Consider the following 18916-nt stretch of genomic DNA (forward strand, 5'->3'; position numbering starts at 1 on the left):
CAAGATGGCTGCCATGGCTAAACCTAACTTTGCTAGCACATAATTAGCTCTAACTGGTTCAAAATTACAGATAAGATAAAGTTTATGTGGTAGGAGCTGAGAGTCGTCGTGGACACATCCTGAGCTTTTGCACATTTCACAAGACGTAGCGGTGGAGGCCATCTTGAATTAAAACTAAAGATTTTAAGTGTTTAAAGATATTTCAGAAAAAGCAGAACATTCCACTGCTCCGGTTCTGCCTCTAAGCTCTTACACTTGTTCCCCAAGCATCACAATCCATCAACCCTTCACGCTAGTTTTCCTGAGTCCCTGCCCTCGTTTTCCGAAGAAGACAGAATGAATTTGTGCCAATCCAGAACGCAGGAAAAACCTTTTCCCCCAGTTTGGCCTTGAACTTGTGGATCAGTCGGACCTCCTCCTCGGCTTCCCCTTCCACCGAGAGGAACTTGATGATGCCGGCCGGCTGGTCGACGTAGATGCCCATGGTGGAGGATGACGGCATCTGGACGTCTGTGTTCTCCCCTTTGTGCCAGACTTGGTAGTAAGAGCCAGATGGGCCGACACCCCAGGAGGAGCTGTTCTCCCCGAGGCCGCAGGGCACCTCCTGGCCTTTCCGAGGCGCGCTCTCGAACACCACCCCCATCACCACCCAGCCGTCGTAGTCCACCTCCCAGTACCCCCGGCAGCCCAGGAGCCCTTCTTTACAAAGCACCTGGAAGAGACAAAGTGGAACAGCAAAAGAATCTGTGCACTGGTTCAAACCACCGAGGTCTCTGAGAGCTTTCAGAGTAAACTTTACCGGAGAGGGTCAAGGTAAAGCATGAGCCTAATCCGGCTTCTGAGCATCCCATAAAAACCCTGATTGTCACAGTCCTGGCAGTAAAATTAAAATGTTCCTCTGTCAAAAAGGGTGGTGATAATCTAAGCTCAGATATCTATTTTTATCAGTAATATTGTGGGACTTTGAGTCTTTATCACCTTGGATTGATGAGTTTATGTCCAAAGTCACTGTTGGAAACCAAAACGTGGGTCTAAACCAGAACCCAAGTGTTTTTTCCTTTGACCTAACTGGTTCAATATATGTTCTTCTTCAATGTAAGGATTGTTCCTGAGCTCCAGGCCTACCTGAGGTGCATGTTCATATCTTTCCGGCCTGTTGGGGTACGGGCAGACTGCATCGGCTGTACGAGCCACCTTTGAGCCGCCCTCAGAAATCCACAGCAGCTTCTGTGCAGTTTTATCGTCCAAAGACAGAGGCAACCAGTCTGAGGAGATCGTGAGGGGAAGAACAGAAGGCTGAGAGTGAGGAAGAAGACTAACGGGACAGTCACGGGAAAAAAACTACATTTTTCTGTCAATAAATTTGAAATTGAAACTAATAGTATTTACAGGTTTTTATGCTTTCTCTAGACACAACCTTCAACTTTTTTCAAGAAGAGAGCTCTGCTGAAGACTTAAAGTTTATTTGGCCAAAGACAATATAAATTATGTCTTATTTTATTTAAGATATTTAATCTAAAGAGGTATTTAAAAATGCTTACGCTTCATGAAGTCGGCTCTTGTTGTTGGCTCAGCTATGTTCGGCTCATAAGGTGGGAGTTTTTCTGGGGAGAGATGAAACATTTGAGTTATTCTGATAAAAAATTTAAAAAAAACAACACAGATCATCTTTAAGCGGTTTACCTTCTGCAGCGCTGCTTCCTTTTCTCCCTGGAAAATAAAAAAAGAAAGTGTGATTTCAATGCCGTTAGTTTAAGATGGTGTGTGTAGAGTTACAGCTTCTGCTCAGAGCTTCTCATGTCGGATTAAATAACAAAGAGCTGAAACGTTCAACACTCTGGTTATTTTAAACCTTTTCATCTTTCTCTGCTGCTGCCAGAGACGCTCATCGGCATTAAATCACTTGCTGCTCCAACAAACTGAGGATCACAGATCAGACGTTCGTGAAGAACCTTCAGAGCTGAAGGCTTCAGCAGAAAAACCCAGAGCTGGGAGCGGGTTCTGCAAACGCACTGCAGGCGTCCGGTTCCAAGAAGTGTTTCTATAAAGATGCAATGACTTCACCTAGCCGAGGGTATTTACACCATACCATACCAAACCATACCACTTTATTTAAGCACTTAAAAACAGCCGCAAGGCCAACCAAAGTGCTTTACAACAAAATAAAGCAAAGGTCACAATACATAAAATTCACAGAGGTAAAAATAATAAAAACACAGTGAAGTTAAAATCAGCTTCCACTGGATCGAAAGCCAGGGAATAAACGTATGTTTTTAAGCTAGGCTTAAAACCAGTGAGAGGGAGCCTGCCTGATGCAGTGGTAACTCATTCCACAGTTTTGGACCTGCAGCAGAGACGGTTCGGTCACCTCTGAGCTTAAAACAAGTGCCTGGAACCAATAAAAGCATCTGGCCTGCTGACCTTAGACAGCGCTGTGGGACATATGGCTGCAGCAGATCAGCGAGATAAGAGGGGCCAGAACTATTAAGAGATTTCTAAACATACAAAATGATTTTAAAATGAATTCAGAAGTGAACCAGGAGCCAGTGAAGGAAGGCCAAAACTGGAGAAATGTTCTCTCTTTTGCCTGTACTAGTTAAAAGTCGGGCTGCAACATTTTGAACCAGTTGTAATCGTGAAAAAGAGGTCTGACTGATTCCAAAGCGAAGAACGTTGCAATAATCAAGCCTGGATGTTATGAAAGCATGTATTACTGTCTCAAGGTTACTTTGGACAGTATGGGTTTAAATTTAGACAGTCGCCTCAACTAAAAAAAGAAACAGGATTTAACAATTGTGTTTACAAGAATGTTTAGTTTCATGAACGAGTCCATTTTCACTCCCAGATTAGTGACAACCTGATTCTCCAACAGAGCTAGAAAGGAAAGGTCAGTACAATGGTTCCTGATTGTGCCATTAGGCAGAAACAACATGACTTCAGTCTTCCTCATTAAATTTTAAAAATTTAAAGCCATCCAATCCCTGAAGTCAACCAGGCAGTCAAGAAGAGGGTGGATAGAGCGTGCACCAGTGTGCTTCAGAGGGAAGTAAATTTGACAGTCATCAGCATAAAAATGAAAACGGATGCGGTGTTTACAAAAAATACCGCCTAGTGGCAGCACATATAAAGAAAAGAGAAGGGGTCCGAAAATGGAGCCCTGCGGTACCCCCCATCGAAGATCTGCAGATGTTGAAATAAAATCCTTGACACAGACACAAAAGGTTCTGTCAGAGAGGTAGGACCTAAACCATTTGAACCACATTTAAAACATCCATTCATCCATTATCTTTACCCGCTTGTTCCTTTTCGGTTCGCGTGGGTCGCTGGTGCCCATGTCCAGCCATCATTGTGCGAGAGGCAGGGTACACAGTTAAACATGGTTTTTCCAAAATGATGTGTTCACTGGAGGTTCTATTTACCTATTTTTAATATTTTTTAGGGACGTTCGGATGGTTGACTGACTTTTAATGTTGCTTTAGGTTACGTTTTTTATGTCCTCAGTTGTAAACAACATGGGTGAGGACAGGTCTGGGGGTAAAATGAAGTCCCCATCTCTGGAAAACGGGCAAAGAGACAACTGCTGGAGACAACGAATCACTTCATCTTCGTCGATCCTCTGCCTACTCTCTTTCAGGGAGGAAGACAACTGGTGAAGAGCTTCATGCCAGGTTCATTTTCAGAGGGTACGCTGAATTCAAATTGATCCTAAAGTTTGTAGGACATCTGTCTGAAGTTCTGCGTGAGCAAAACGGAGGGAACGTCTGAGTGAGACATCGAGCAAGTGTTGAGCTGGATGACTGAAAATGTGCCAGAGGTGTGTTAGAGTTAGACCCCCTGTGGATGGTTGTCCAGGCTCAGGGGGGATCAGTGGAAAGCCCCGCTGGGATAAACAGATCCTTGACATGATTGATGGTTTGACATCCTCGTGTGGAGGCTAAAAGATCGAGATGCAGGGTATAAAAATATATAACAATCCTATAAAAAAACAAGTTTAGAATGATTGATCAGATTTATTTGAAGCTATTTATGGGAAGAATTCATTGTTTTCTGTTTGGATCAGCAGCTCAGCTGAAAGGTCAGCTGTGGATCTTCAGATGATTCATGAGAAATGTTAGTGTTGGACGGCCGCGAGGCAGAACTTTTTCCTTTTCCAGATTCACGTCTCAGTTGGACGGAGAGCGACATCTGTCCAGATCAGGTTCTAAACGTCTCCCTGAGACAGCAAGATCAGATAGTGAGATTCGAAGCTCATCCCTGCAGTTCCTGTCAAGTGTCAGGTCCTTCTGGCTGGAAGCCCAGCCCGGCGGACGATGAACTGCAGGGACGACGGTTCAAGGATTCCCTGAGAAAAAATGAATCCTGAAGCTTTGAAACAAACAGAAAAAGGTAAGAGTCACAATGAAATCATCATTAATCAGCTGATCTTATTAATTTATCTTGATGCTTTCAGCTGAACTTTTGATGCTAACAATAGTTGATTTATTTAGATGATTGAAAACTGAAATAAAAACCTTTTGTACCAGATTAGAGCTGTCTGAGGAGCTATAGAGGATCTGTCCAGTTCATCAATTAATGACAACGTCTGAATTTAAAGCTTATTTTGTGCAAAATATTTCAATTTCCAGCACACTTTCAGTTTAATTGTGAACTTATTTAATTTTCTTATTGTTTTAAATGAGAATTGTTCTTGTTTTACTTTATGGGTATGACACATCTGCTCATTTGATCAGATGTTAAATTTAAAAGCTTTTTTTTGGGTGTTGTCAGTACCATATTATCAATTATTTAAGAGGAAACACAAGATTGCATATTTTAAAATTAAGGTTTTCTAAAAAGCAGAGACTGAGGATGCTTTGTGGTGCGTTTTAACTCAACCAAGGAGACGTAAATAACCTAAATATGAGCTTTTGGCTCTGGTTCTTGAATTACTGTGCAGCATTTCACACTTCATTATGACAGCAGCCAAAGGAGAAATACTGGGAACTGTGCTGGCTCAGGTCATATTAGTGGTTATTAAAAGACTCCCAAAGAAACAAGAAGTTAAACAAAAGAGCTCCAAATTAAAGTTCTGATGAAGGAAAACCAGGACAAGAGTTTTCTGGTTAAACCTTACCGAGACACCGAGACCGTCACCTGCAGGGGAGATATTTGTTCTTCTTGTCGACATGATTAATGGACCGGAGAACCCTGGCAGAACCCAAAGTGAGGACGGAGGTTTGGCTGTAGGCTGAAGAATGTCAGGGAAACTCGGCGACATCCAATAAACAGCTTTGGAAACGTGTAATAAACTGGTGGTGGAACGTCCTGACGAGCAACAAGTCACCAAGTGGAGCTCTGATAGATTTGATTGGAAAAACAGCAGCTGCAGTTTTAATCTGTGGCGATTTACTGAGCTGAAACTGAACAATCTGGAATTAAAGTCATTCACCGTGAGGCTAAATAAAGAGACCTGAATTCAGAAAACTGCAATAAAGTCTTTTTTTTCATCTGTTCCCTTCCATTTATTTTGAAGGGAAACCTATTTTTAAATTTAATTAACCAGGCAAACCCCAATGAGATCATGGTCCTGCTGGGCCTGAAAGGAGCCGAACGTGCATGTTTTTGGACTGAGGCAGGAGACCAGAGAGAAAACCCACGCAAACAGAAAGACCCCAGAACGAACTCGAGCCTTGAGCCTAGGACCTTCTTACTGCGAGGCAACAGTGCTAACCACTAATCCATCATGCTGCCACATAGATATTTGAAAATAGGCAACAATATTAATAATATTAAATCACATTTTTGCTGATATATTTGAGAATAATCAACATTAAAGTTGGTAAAACTGAAATTTAAACACCTTTAATAGTGAAATCATGATTTCATTGACCTCACAGCTCTGATGCTCTTGTAATTCTAATTCTTGGTGGTGTGTATAAAATAAACAAGGTTCCACTTTCTTACCTGCTTTCTTAGGAACCGGCATGGTTCTCTTGGTTCCTGCGCCGCCGTTTGGCATCAATGGCAGAGCTCTTGTGAGAGTGCTCTGCGAGAAGTCAGAAGGTCACTTTATAAACTTCCAAATCAACAGGGAGGGGGGTAAATGAGCGAGTAGGAGGGAACCCGTACAGGTTTTGGTCAGGTCGGGTTGAACCGATGGATGGTCCGGTTCTGTCACACGAAACTCGTGATCCTTTCTACTCAGAATCAGTCCGGTGAAGGAACACAAGCGCTGAGTGCATCCCAGCTATGCACGCTTGTTGACAAAGCAACAAGCTGAGCATGTGCACACCCAGATGACGTGAAGTTACGCCACAAATCTGAGTTTGGAGGGGAATAAATTTCCAGCCGTGCGCTCTTTTAGATTCTCCAAACTTAGAATGAATGAGCCGCTACCGTATAAACTGACGATGACACAACTGTTGGCTGGTTTTCTCTTTCTGTATGGAGAGTTTGATCCATCAGTATGTGAGACAGAAGCCAGTTTCTCACCGGGGAGCTGTCATCAACCTGAGGTCTCATCAATCAATGGCTGCTGCTGGTATGTCCCGGGAAAAGGCTGGAGGCAAAGTGTAGAAAACTTCTGGTGCAGATCTTAAAGTTGAGCAGATGTTGACATCATTATCATTCACCGATTCACAACGTTGACATCAGCAAACCGCTCACCCACACGACGCCGTCTGCCATGTACAGTGAAAACCTGGATTCATCCATGAAGAGAGCACCATCCAATGTGAGTGTAGAGGGGTAAAACAAGTTGTAACAAGTAAATGAAAACACTAAGCATAAAATTAGGCACCCCAACATTATTTTTCTTTTTTTTATCCTTAATTTCTAATTGTAATAAGTGCTTTAGTGTTATTTCAGTTACTCGGTGCGATTCCACATACAGCCGCTAGGGGGCGCCGGTCGCATCGGTGTCATAGAGAGAAGGTGCGCAGTGGGCTCGCAGAAGAATAAATTCCTGTTAGATGCTAACGGAAGCTCAACGTGTCTTATCTTTTCTGTGTCACAGGTCAGTAAATATGTATGTTAATGTCTACTTTTAAATATTGAAGATGGTTATTGAATCGCAAGTCAACTAGTGAGTCGTGTTATGCGGTTTATGATTAGTATTTTGTAGAAAACGATATATTTCTGGATGCTAATTAACGCTAACGCTAGCAGATTTTTTGTGTACTGTTAAGCTAGCTGAGCAACAGGACTGCTAATTCACTTTGAATTTATTATATTTTGCATTTTTCTTTATGGGTTATTGCAAAAAACAGAAATTATATTGTTATGACATAAGAGGAAGTAACGGCTGCATATTATGTGTGAAGCTCATTGCACCTTTTCAGTTTTGTAGTTAAAGATTAGAGTTTTTTGTGTTAAGAGAAAAGCTGCAGTTATTCTGTTAAAACAATGGATACAGTTAAAAGCTAAAATGCTTAAATATTAAAATATATTTGCAGATTAAAAATAAGTAAAAATGCATATTGGAGTTAAAGCATTGACCTAAAAACACTGTAATATGATTTAGAGAATTAAAATCCATCTGTGAAAAGATTTTGTTGTGATAAAATGCATGTTAAAATAATTTTTGCTCTGTTTAAAGGGATTGTGATTTATTGAATCTAAGGGCTGTTGTTACTCAGTGATTGATACCTGAAGTATTTGATATGAGTATGTTCACTACACAGAATAAACCTTCCTGTTAGATGGAAGCTCAACGTGTGTGTCTCATCTTTTCTGTGTCACGGCGTCACACGTCGAGAGAACAAAATCACATTACCCCCAACCCATCCAAGGTTGCCAGGTAATATGAGCATTTGCCCACTCACGTCAGTTATGTAGACAAAATGCTTTCAGGTGGAGACCCCGATGAGGATGACAAGCATGCAGATGAGCTTCCATGAGACATCCTGATGCATGCTCAATAATCCAGGTAGAAAAATCTAAAAAAGTTAAATCTGGTCCTCTGGACATTCAAAAAAACCCAAAACAAAGCAAAACAACAAAAAATGTAGAAACGTTTCGTCTCTCGTCCGAGAGACTTCCTCAGTCTGAGGTGCTGTATTCAGCTCAGTCTCTTAAATAGCACCTTCTCAGAGTGGATCAACCAGTTTGTTGTTGACAGCCAAAACCAGCTGATCACATGCTCAAGAAGGACCATCAGCCTAACAATGGATCATTAGCACACTGATGGCTGTTTACTGTTCACAGGAGGTTGAGTGATACTAGCAATAACAGCATTGTAAGAGGGACAGTTGAACCCGGAGGCCTCCACCCCTGTTTAACGATGGACGATTTCTTTTCACAAAGATGGCCTCCGTTATTCCTCTCTATCAAGAATGTGAACATCTTCATCCCTGAAAGAGTGACCGCTGGCCTGGAGATGAGTTTAGACCGCAGAATCCTGGCCTGATGATGTTGATCTTCTGTGCTGGGCCATCCTTTTGGCCAGTGGCTGTTTAGTTTCCCCAATGTAAGACTGATCACCCTCCTGACACTGAACAGCATACACAATATTACTCTGATTGTGCCGGGGGACTGGATCTTTGGGATGAACCAGTCTTTGCCGTAATGTATTTTGGGGTTTAAAAGCCACTGGGACGTTATGTTTAGAAAATAAACGTCTCAGTTTCTCTGATACTCCCTCAACATATGGAATGACCACTGGTCTGGGTCTGGGTTCCTCCTTTTCACCTGATGGCTGACTGGAGTCCTGTTTGGGTTTCTTCTCTGCTTTCAGGAAGGCCCAGTTAGGATATCCACATTGCTCTAGAGCCTGTCTTGTGTGGGATTTCTCCTTCTGCCTGGCTCCTGAGCTAGTGGGGACGCTGTCTGCTCTGTGATACAGAGTCCTGATGACTCCTAACTTGTGCTCCAAAGGGTGATGGGAGTCAAACTGCAAATACTGGTCTGTGTGGGTGGGTTTGCGGTACACCTCAGTTTGCAAATGTCCTCTATCAGAGACTGAGACCTCACAGTCCAAGAAAGCCAACTTGCCATTTTTTTCATCTTCTCGTGTGAACTTGATGTATTTATCCACAGAGTTGATGTGGTCAGTAAAATGTTGGACTTCCTGAGATTTAATTTTAACCCAGGTGCCGTCAACATACCTGAACCAATGACTTGGTGGTGTCCCTGAAAAGGACGTCAAGGCTCTCTTTTCTACCTCCTCCATGTACAGGTTGGCAACAATAGGAGAAACTGGAGACCCCATAGCACACCCATGTTTCTGCCTATAATATTGCTCCCCATATGTGAAGTAGGTTGACTGCAGGCACAGTTTCAAGAGTTGACACAGTTGTTCTGTGGAAAGCGTGGTCCTGCTGCTCAGAGTGGTGTCTGATTTTAATTTTAAACTGACCACCTCTACTGCATCATCAACAGGAATGCATGTAAAGAGTGATGTGACATCAAAAGAGACCATTGTTTCATCACTCTCCATGATGACATCCCTCACCTTGTCCACAAAGTCCATGGTGTTCTGTATGTGGTGTTCTGAGCTGCCAACTGAAGGGATGAGTACAGACGCCAGATATTTGGAAACATTGTAAGTGACAGAGTTAATCATACTAACAATAGGTCTTAAAGGTACACCTTGTTTGTGGATTTTAGGTAAACCATACAGACTAGGTGTGGCCTCCCCTGGGTACAGTCTGTGGTACAGACTACACTAACACAGATTTACACACATTTGTGAACAATGTCTGAGAGAAAAAGGCCTTCATAAAAAAAAACGCTCAGCCACAGCTGCCCCAAAATGGAAGCAGAAACAAAAGTGTTGCATTTATATTTTTGTTCAGTGTATTTTGGAGTCTTGTTCCAGAATGATGGCAGGATTGTCATAATTATTCAAGATGGAGAGAGTTTGGAAGGTGACTGAGCGAGAATAGACAAGGCAGATGAATCTTGGGTAATGTAGTTGAGGTTGATTTATCTTTTTCCTTTTCTCAGGAGTGAGTTGCTCACTTTTATCAGGCCTTTCCACACAAAGGAGATCAACTGGAAGAAGATTCAAAAACACTTTTCTAACTCAGCAAATAGAGTTCACCGTGTTGATAGCTCAGCTCAGCCTTAAGTACATGTCAGCAATCAGCAGGTACTGGAGCAGCAGCTCCCTCCACAGGACACACAAAATGGTCTTCTCTCATCTCATCTGGGACAGGTTGGAACTCCCAACAAGATCAGGACCTTGTCTGTAGTACAACGGATGTTGCTCTGGTCCGTCATAGTGAAGAAGGAGTTGAGCTGAAACTCCATCTCCACTCCAGCCCTCACCTGTGACCATATGGATCATAACAAATAGAACGATCTAAACATTTCTGAACACCAATAAACCCCTGACAGACCGTCCTGTAGAATCATGATCAGTCCCAACTTATATGGACACAGCGTTCATCAAGCGGACGCTTTGATGCTGTGAACGCAGAACAGGTTTTAGTTCTAATTTACAGATGAGCCGTTAATAAAGCACACCGAGTCAACGTGAGCAGATTGATGGTGTGAAAACGACAGCTCAAATTACCCCCCCCCCCCCCCCCCACTTACAGTGGAACATAAACCTTTTAACGGCTTCTAAATCACGAGATGTCAGAGGAGACGAGGAATGTGCTGCCTGACGTGGAGCGTCACGCTCACACCGCTCTCCACGCAGCTGAGGTTTTATTAAAACCTTCTGCAGCCTGAACGTCTCCCACCACCACCAGGGTTCAGTCTGCTCTGCCCGCAGCGCAATATTTTACTTTTATTGGATCATTTTCAGAATAACGCATTCCATTTACAGGACACTTTTATGTTTGTACATCTCAAAGTGCTACATTTCTGGAGTCATAGGAACTTAATTAAAAAATAAACTGATGAGACGGAGGAAACGGTAGCTTTATCGTTTGTGATTATGGGAATCATAATTTTAGATTAAAGCCTCAGTTTTACTCAATCGGAGTTAGTTTGCACAGTAATGCAGTGATAAATAAAATTTTTATCAATCTGATTCAAAAACGGTGACGGTTTGCTTGTTGAGGTTTACAAACGTCGCCAAAACGCCACGATCAAGAGACCGTTAACAAAACGTTTATTATTTTGATTCAGATTTTTTTGTTTTCATTCTTTTAGTGTGCAAAAAATATTGCTTCTTTTTGAGGAGGTAAGAGATAAAAGTATTAATCAAATTACCTGATCATCATTAGGTGGTTCTGCTGTCACTGGAGCATTCAGGTGTTTAACTCAACAACAAGATGGAAAGACATCAGCAATGACCTTAGGGAAGTAGCCTGTCAGTCTGGGAAAGGTCAAAGATCATTTCAAAATTATTTAGCGTCCATCGTTGCAGAGACAAAGATTATTCCCACGTAGAAACGATTAAAACAGTTACCAATCTTCACAGCAGATTCACCCTGAAGGTCAGACCAGGCAATGCTTGAACGAGCTCAGTCTCAGTGAGCAGGTCAGAGGTTAAAGGTCATGACAGGACAATTAGAAAAAGACTGGACCAGTATGGCTTGTGTGGAGAACTCTGAATGAACCACAAGACTTCTGGAACAAGAGAAATTAGATAATTTTACCCAGAATGCACTGAAGCACAACTGAAAAAACAAAATGCAGCTGTCAGCACGGTGGTGGAAGGTTAATGGGATTGCTTTGCAGTCTTTGGATACCTAAAATATGAATTAAAAAAATATTAATATACACAGAAAATGTTATTATACAAATAAATACAATCACAATTCCTGAGTTGGTATCTTGTGAATCTGTTGCCACTTAAGCAGCAAAATGCTCCCGAGCTGTTATTTGTAACACTTATTTATTTATCCAACAAACTGGTACGTTTTCGTTTCAGCATTCAAAGTTTACTTTGTCCCATTAAGAGCATAATTGGTTTTGATGGGATTTGCAAATCGTATTTGTTTTTATTTACGTTATACAACGTTGGTGTGTGGCTTCAGCTGTTAACCTCTTTTCGTCTGCGCCGTCTGATCTCGTGCTCTTGGGCGGACAGCAGAAGCGATGAGTATAAACTTTAACAGAACTCGATGGGGCGGGTCGTTCTGAGAAAAGCCTTTCTGGTGATTAGAGGAGACGCTGCCGAAGCTCAACTCTGAGCCTCCCAAAGTAAGAGGATGTTCCTCACAGCCAGAGGTGCGGACTAAAAACAGCCAGACTCAGCTGACGGGAGGCCATGTTGATGCAGGGATGTTGTTTCTGCAGCCATGTTGGAATGAGGTCTGCTGCCCTGACTCATACTGGAAATACAGACTGGTCAGACTGTTCACTTCAACATGTAGTCTAATAAAGACCAAAACAATGTTCTTTTTTGTATTGCATGATCATTCTGATCCAGCAGCCACTCGTTTTTTTTCTGTTTTTAGGCATTTAACTACTTCTGCAGATTTGGTGCCATTTTAAGTGTTCATGTATCAAAACATGTACATAATTTCCAAACCTTCACGTCATCAGGTCCTTTACCTTCCCCTTCATTAGTTTCAGAGCTTTCTGAACTTCCCTGTCCAGTTTCTATGACCTCTACTCTTTCATTCTCTTCATTCATTAGCTCCTCAAAGTACTCCTTCCATCTTCCCATCACACTCTCCTCACTTGTTAACCTGCTGCACATCCTTTCCAGCCTGATCCCTCTGTTTTTCCAATCTGTACAATTCCTTCTCGCCCTCTAGTGTCCAGCCACCCATACACATCATACACCTTCTGCTTATCGCCACCTCCCATTGCTCTACATTGCATCTCCTTATATATTTTTTTTGTTGCTAATTTTAGGTTTTAGCTAGACATTTGCTTTCAGCTATCTTTTTAGTTAGCATTAGCAAATTGCTACTTTTAGATTTAGACATTTTAAATTAATCCCATCCCAAGGTAAACTTTTAGCTAACATTTTGCTACTTTTCATTAGTATTTCACCATTTTAGCTAGTGTTTTGCTCATTCCGTTTTTAGCCGTTTGCAACATTTAGGTTTTACCACTTTTAGCTATTTAGCTACTTATACCTGTCCATTGCTACGTTAGTATTACACTGCGTTTTGTTGGCATTTTGCTACTTTAAGCTTATGATGACACTTTAGCTTCCTGCTCAGATTCACCTTCGGTAAATTTCAGAATTCATACTACATCTAGCAGAAACATAATTTCTCTAGTTTAAAACTGATACACTCAATTTTTTTTTTTTTAACCATCAGTTTAAGTATTTTGTGTTTTACTTCCAGAAAGTTGTTTTGGGAACTACACTGAATTTGTCTAAACATTTACACGAAGTTTCCTGATACACCTGAGAGGATCCTGTTTTTCAACAAAAGATGACATCAGCAGTTATTCGGTTTGACCCACGTCTGAATTCAACAGGTTTAAAGTTCTGAAAGCACTTTTCAGTTCAAACGTGGCAAAACGGACAAGATGTGAGCCAGTGACCGGCAGGAAACCAAAACATGGTTAATCTCTGTCAGAGGGATAACGGTAATGTTCCAGGTTTCTGCTCCATCGTACTCTCTGAAACTTTTTAAAGAAATTCTCTGACAGAAGATTTTTGCAGAAATACAGAAAGAAATTATAACTTGGTTTAAATTATTTTTAATGCAACCCATTTTTCATTGAAACAAGTTCCAACTTTGTTATTAACATCTTTTTAAGTTATCAGACTTCTGCTACAACTAGAATGGCATAAAAAAAGACAAAGTAACAAATACTTTATTTTCACATTAGTAATAAAAGTGCAGTCGTCTGCGGGTCACAAGATCTGCTTTATATTTAACGAGTTAAAGATGCATCTGAGAAATATTCCTCCTTAAATAGACTTATGTACAGGAAATTAAAAACTGTGGGAAAGTTGTCATTCAGTGAACAAACTGTCAGCGTGCCGATCATCGACCGCCTCCATTGGCTGCTCCACCGCCAGCGCCTCCTCCTGATTGGTCCTGAGCTCCGGACATCATCAGGAAGAGAACGAGAGGCACGATGTACATCCACTGGGGGAGAAAAGGAGACAGAAAGGGGAGCGATTAGAACAAAATACGTTTATGAGAAAACTAAGACGGTAATCGATCACATTTGTTTGGAAAAAGCTTCCAGATTTTTAAGAAAATCCCAGATTAGTTCATATTTATTTTGTAAACAAAACATAGGAATTAAAAAGGTAAAGAAATTTAATGCAACTATAGAGTAAAGAGCTCAGGGTCAAACACCAAACACACTTAACACATTCAATTAAAATATTAAACTTGGAAAGGAAATGATTTTGATTCAGTAAAGTTTAATCTTGTTATCTGACGGTGTGTTTGTTATTAAACCTCTGAGGGAGCACCAGAGTGGACAAGAGGTGGGAAACTAGGAGTTGTGTAAAAAACACAGAAACAGAGAGAGGGGGGTCAGAATGAACCACAAGGAAGAAAACTGTACTTCTGTGGGAATCAGCTCTGCTCTCTGCCGCCCCCTGATGGGGGCTGGGCCGAATTGGAGACCATGAGGAAGATAGCACCTCCAAGAATCAAATACCACTGGAACACAGCACAACATCGAGTACACTGTCACTGCACAGCAAGGAACACACACAGCACAACACAAAGGATAATGAATAAATTATAATTATAAGACGAGACACGCCGTCTGACAGGATTACTGTCACAGAAACGTCACTCAAATTGAACTCCAACAGCAACATAAAACATCACACGAACAAAATCTGACTTGTTGTTTTCATGTTTCAGTAAAGGAGACATCACAAAGAGAAGCACGGCGGATCAGAGCTCCAACAACCAGAACCAAAGGTTCTGCAGTCTGATCAGCTAGGTTCAATTACAGCAGACAGCTTTCACAGACGCTTCAGAAAGAGTCAAATAAACCAAACTAAAGAAGCAAAAGGAAAAAACACTTCTAGTGAGAACAAAACAAACAAAAAGTCTCGCAAGTTGTAGAAAATAAACCAAACTATGGAAATGACATTTTCTGCAAAAAATGCTGAAGAAGCTGAAACTTGAGCTGGTAAATGCAAAGGCAGCAAAACACTAACTAAAAGCTAAATGTAGCAAAACAGTAACTGGAAGGTAAAAATTGCTAAAGATAAAAATCAGCAAAAAGTTAGCCAACTGTAGCAAGAAGTTCTATAAAAAGTAGTAAAAAGCAGAGTCAGTCCTTGGACAAGTTTGAGCAAACTTCTTCGAAATGAGCCGAACATTATGATACACGAGAAGCACAAAGACAGAAAAATAAAAAAACTGAACCATATTCAGCATTCACAACTACAGACAGTCACAAACCTCACTCATGCCACACACACGTGAACTCGTTCTGAACCGTTAACCTAACTTCTGACCACATCGTGAGGTTTCAGGCACAACCTGCAGCCGTCGACGTGTGAACTCACATATTTAGCGAAGAAGGATTTCTGCTCCTGTGGATTCTTGCCTTTCTTCTCCGTTTCTATTTCCATACGTTCAAGGAACAGAGCCGTCTCAGGTCTGGAAGAAACGCTACAGTCAGCTTTCAAACCAAAATCTCACCAGATCAAATAAAAATGAATAAAACTCAAATCAGACGAGCAGCTGACTCTGGTCTTCTGATGGATGAAAATCACACAAGTCTTCACAAAAGTACGGAGTGGAGATAAGAAGTTCTGACCCAGGAGCGTTGACAGGCGCCATGATGCTGAGTGTGGTGTTGAAAACCTCCAGATCCACTTCATCTTCAACCTCCGTGCCCCTGCAGGCTCCAGGGATCGTCACTATGGAGACGCCGATCAGGTATCCAGAGACGTCGGTGTGGAGCGTGATCACGTCGCTCAGGTGGGACTCGACCATCGCACACTGAAGACCACAGGAGAACACCGCTTCACATGGAGATTTAAATCATTTTATGTCCTAATGACAGAAACTACATTTATCTAAGGACTTGGGAGCAAATATTTATAACCTAACGAACTAGACCTTAAAAGTCTGCCAAGCTGAAGCGATTCCAGCAGAATACGTACATTTTTATTTAACTTGAGCACACACTGCGGAAACCCTCGTACCAACTTTAAACAACTAGAAGGTTTGGGGGGGGAGACTGCCATGAGATGCCTGGAGTTAAATTTCTGGATATTATTTTGAAGAGAAACATTTTCAAGGTTTGAGCCGACGTCCCTCCTCAACAGCTTCCTGCTGCCTTCAGCTCAGATCGTCTTTATTCTGTGTCTGATTTAACCACTTTTTATAAACACCCAACTCTTTACCACTGATTTATGTTTTTAGCATTTTATGTTACTATTCTTTCTGTTTTACACGCTCACTTTCTGTCTGTTGAAGCTGCTCATTAACAAGTAAAAAGTATATATTTTTACGGGGTCGCTTTAACCAAAATAACAGCAACGGTTTCATCTAAAAGCACAGTTTTTTAAATACGTGAAATACTTACGGCTCTGACAAACGCTGTGAGGTGGCCTTCCATCTGGCACTCCGTCTGTCTGTCTGCCTGCAGGAAAACACGAGGAACCCTGATTCTGTAGAGGCCGTCAACCGCAGCCACTTCCTGAGCAGACGACAAACGACTTCAGAACTTTTCAGCACAATCTCCACTTTTGACTTGTGCTTCATTTCCACAGACATATTCGCTCCTAAATTCAGTCAGATGTTTAAACCGTTGCCACGTGTTCGGTTTTGGAAACATTTCATGTTAAAATATTAAAACGGCAACAAAGGGACATTTGTTAAGGTTTGCTTTTTAAAACACTCAGTTTGTTCATCTTTTTTTTTTTGTTTACCATGTTTGTTTGGTCTTAGTAGAACGTGTCAACAAACTAATTTGAAACGTCACCAGGTTTGAAACTTCACCTTTTCAACCTGACGATATGAACCCACCTTCAGTTTTGCTCTGTCCTCCTCAGAGAGCTGGTTCTGCATCAGCGAGACGCTCGGCTCCCGCCCCGTTTTCAACAGTAACGAGCCTCGCACCTGAAACTTCCCTGCATCGTCTGGACAGAAAACACGGCATGAACAAAGAACTAAACGACTGCATGCTGCAGATGTGATCACTTCTTTTTCTGTGAGTTTCCACACTTTAAGAGGTTTGAAGGTTCCCTTTGTGTTCATATCTGGACTTTGTGCAAATTCAAATCTAAAATATAGTTTTTTTGGAAACAAAGTCCTTCACAGAAAGCCTTTGGGAGGAAAATAAAAAGGCGTAGGTAATTTAGAGAAAAATAGAGGAAATGTTCAAGTCGCAGCCAAGTAGATGAACTCTGAAGATCCACAATGGACCAAACTGTGGTTCCGGAAAGCGGTTTCATATTGTCCTAAGCCTGCAGACAGCTGTCAGAACAGAATGCAAACTGGTCAAAAAATGTGTGTTTCTTTCACAAACTTGACTCCTGGAAACATTATCTTGTAAAGCAAAGCTTGAGATAATTCAGCTTTTGTACCTTAAATAAATTACATTTTGCTCATCCTGCTCCTAATGTCCTGTCCCATACAAAAAAAATTACAATGCTGTGTCGAAGCAACAGTTTTTTCTCACAAAATCGATGACCAGGCACGACTAATAAGTGCAGTTCTTTCTAGAGACTCGTCTCATTTAGAGTCCAGCTTCATACAGATTTGCCCTAAATAATCTGCCAATTAATATACAGACCCGAATAGCGAAGACTGATTGGAATAACTTGGTGGCAATCTGGATATTTAGGACAGTCCTGCACACACGCAAACGTCTATGGATAAACTTCCAACAAAATCCTTTTTTGCATACTGCTGAGTAGATTAAAAAAAAGTGATTAAAAGAAATTAAAACTGTTTTGAATGAACAGAATACAAGTTGATGTTATGAGTCCAGTTTAGGTTATGAACTCAAGTTAAAAATGTCCTTCAAGCAAAGACGTATAGGTTTTAAATGACAGATACATAATGGCAAACTCTTTGCTTTTAATAAAAAATAAACAAATCTTTGTTTTAACATATGCATAATGATTTCAGGCTTGAGCAAATGTCTGATTTACCGAACAAGATGGCAGACACCTTCAGTTTAATTCAACCTGGTAAAAACCTTGTCTAAAAAAACAAAACAAATATAAGGTTATACATTTGTTAAGAGTTTGGCTCGTGGTATCGTAATGAATGAACAAACTATATTAGCAAGCTAGCGTATGATAAGATTGCAATGCAATTAAAACAATGTCTCACCGAGCTCAAATGAGTGTTCAAGAGGCACCGAGAAACCACTTAACTCAGTTTCCAAAGAATCACCAACCTGAGAATAAAAACAGAAATCCACATTTTAACATTTAGCAGCTCGTCATACTACAAGGCTACAAGCTAACGTGCTAGCTACGAGCTACCAAGTAATTAAAATAAACGTGAACAATTTAATATTTTATACTTACCCTTCTTCCGTTATTACAACATACAAAATCCGTGTATACGAACAACAAAACGGTGAAAAAAACGGAAACTTTGACTGACAGAGGACGAGACATTTTTTGGGCTAAAATAAGCCTGTACCGGAAGCCAGCAAAACGTACGGTACGGACCCCACATCCGGAGTTTTTCACAATAAATCGATCATGAAGTTTTTGGTTTTAACGTTATTTATATTTATCAAATTTTTAAACATTATTTGTCTACCTTTTAAATTTTTTATTAAAAGTTGAGGATAAAATAAAAGCCTTTATATAAATAAAAATAAAAATGATCATTTTATTGTTTCTGTCGGATCAAACGATGGTCTTCCGGTGATGCAATAACAACTTCTGGCCAGCAGGTGTCGCCACATCACCAGAATATGCCTCAACAACCTTCGTCTCACCCCCTCTGTGTTCCTGCAGCACTTCTTAATAAATATTTATGTCCTGTGAAGGAAATAAGGTCATCACTCTTTGTATACCCTTTTACCCTATACTTTTTTTAAAAGTCAGCATTCACTAATAAATTTAAACCAAAATTAAATGACAATAAGCCAAAAATGTTGTTTCTATCAAGGTGAT

At 40.9% G+C, this 18916-nt stretch overlaps 2 protein-coding genes across 3 annotated transcripts; both read right to left on the reverse strand.

Moving 5' to 3' along the window:
* Positions 1-264: 264 nt before the first annotated feature.
* Positions 265-5965, reverse strand: zgc:195001 (uncharacterized protein LOC567531 homolog). Its single transcript, XM_037688597.1, has 4 exons — positions 5944-5965; positions 1542-1604; positions 1126-1265; positions 265-712 (listed from the first exon to the last, which is right to left on the reverse strand). The coding sequence occupies exons 1-4, from the start codon at positions 5963-5965 to the stop codon at positions 293-295; spliced, it is 645 nt and encodes a 214-aa protein (XP_037544525.1). The 3' UTR covers positions 265-292.
* Positions 5966-13587: 7622 nt separating this feature from the next.
* emc10 (ER membrane protein complex subunit 10) lies at positions 13588-18446 on the reverse strand. Of its 2 annotated transcripts, XM_037689214.1 has the most exons (8): positions 18317-18446; positions 18117-18183; positions 16803-16915; positions 16360-16473; positions 15586-15770; positions 15332-15425; positions 14368-14465; positions 13862-13937 (listed from the first exon to the last, which is right to left on the reverse strand). In XM_037689214.1, the coding sequence occupies exons 1-7, from the start codon at positions 18407-18409 to the stop codon at positions 14379-14381; spliced, it is 753 nt and encodes a 250-aa protein (XP_037545142.1). In that variant the 5' UTR covers positions 18410-18446; the 3' UTR covers positions 13862-13937; positions 14368-14378. The 2 variants fall into 2 exon arrangements, with proteins under 2 accessions (XP_037545141.1, XP_037545142.1); XM_037689213.1 differs by lacking the exon at positions 14368-14465 and having other exon boundaries at positions 13588-13937.
* Between the last annotated feature and the right edge of the window lie 470 nt (positions 18447-18916).

The sequence above is a fragment of the Nematolebias whitei genome, chromosome 15 (assembly GCF_014905685.2).
Source record: "Nematolebias whitei isolate Nwh7 chromosome 15, NemWhi1, whole genome shotgun sequence".
Taxonomy (NCBI): Eukaryota; Metazoa; Chordata; class Actinopteri; order Cyprinodontiformes; family Rivulidae; genus Nematolebias; species Nematolebias whitei.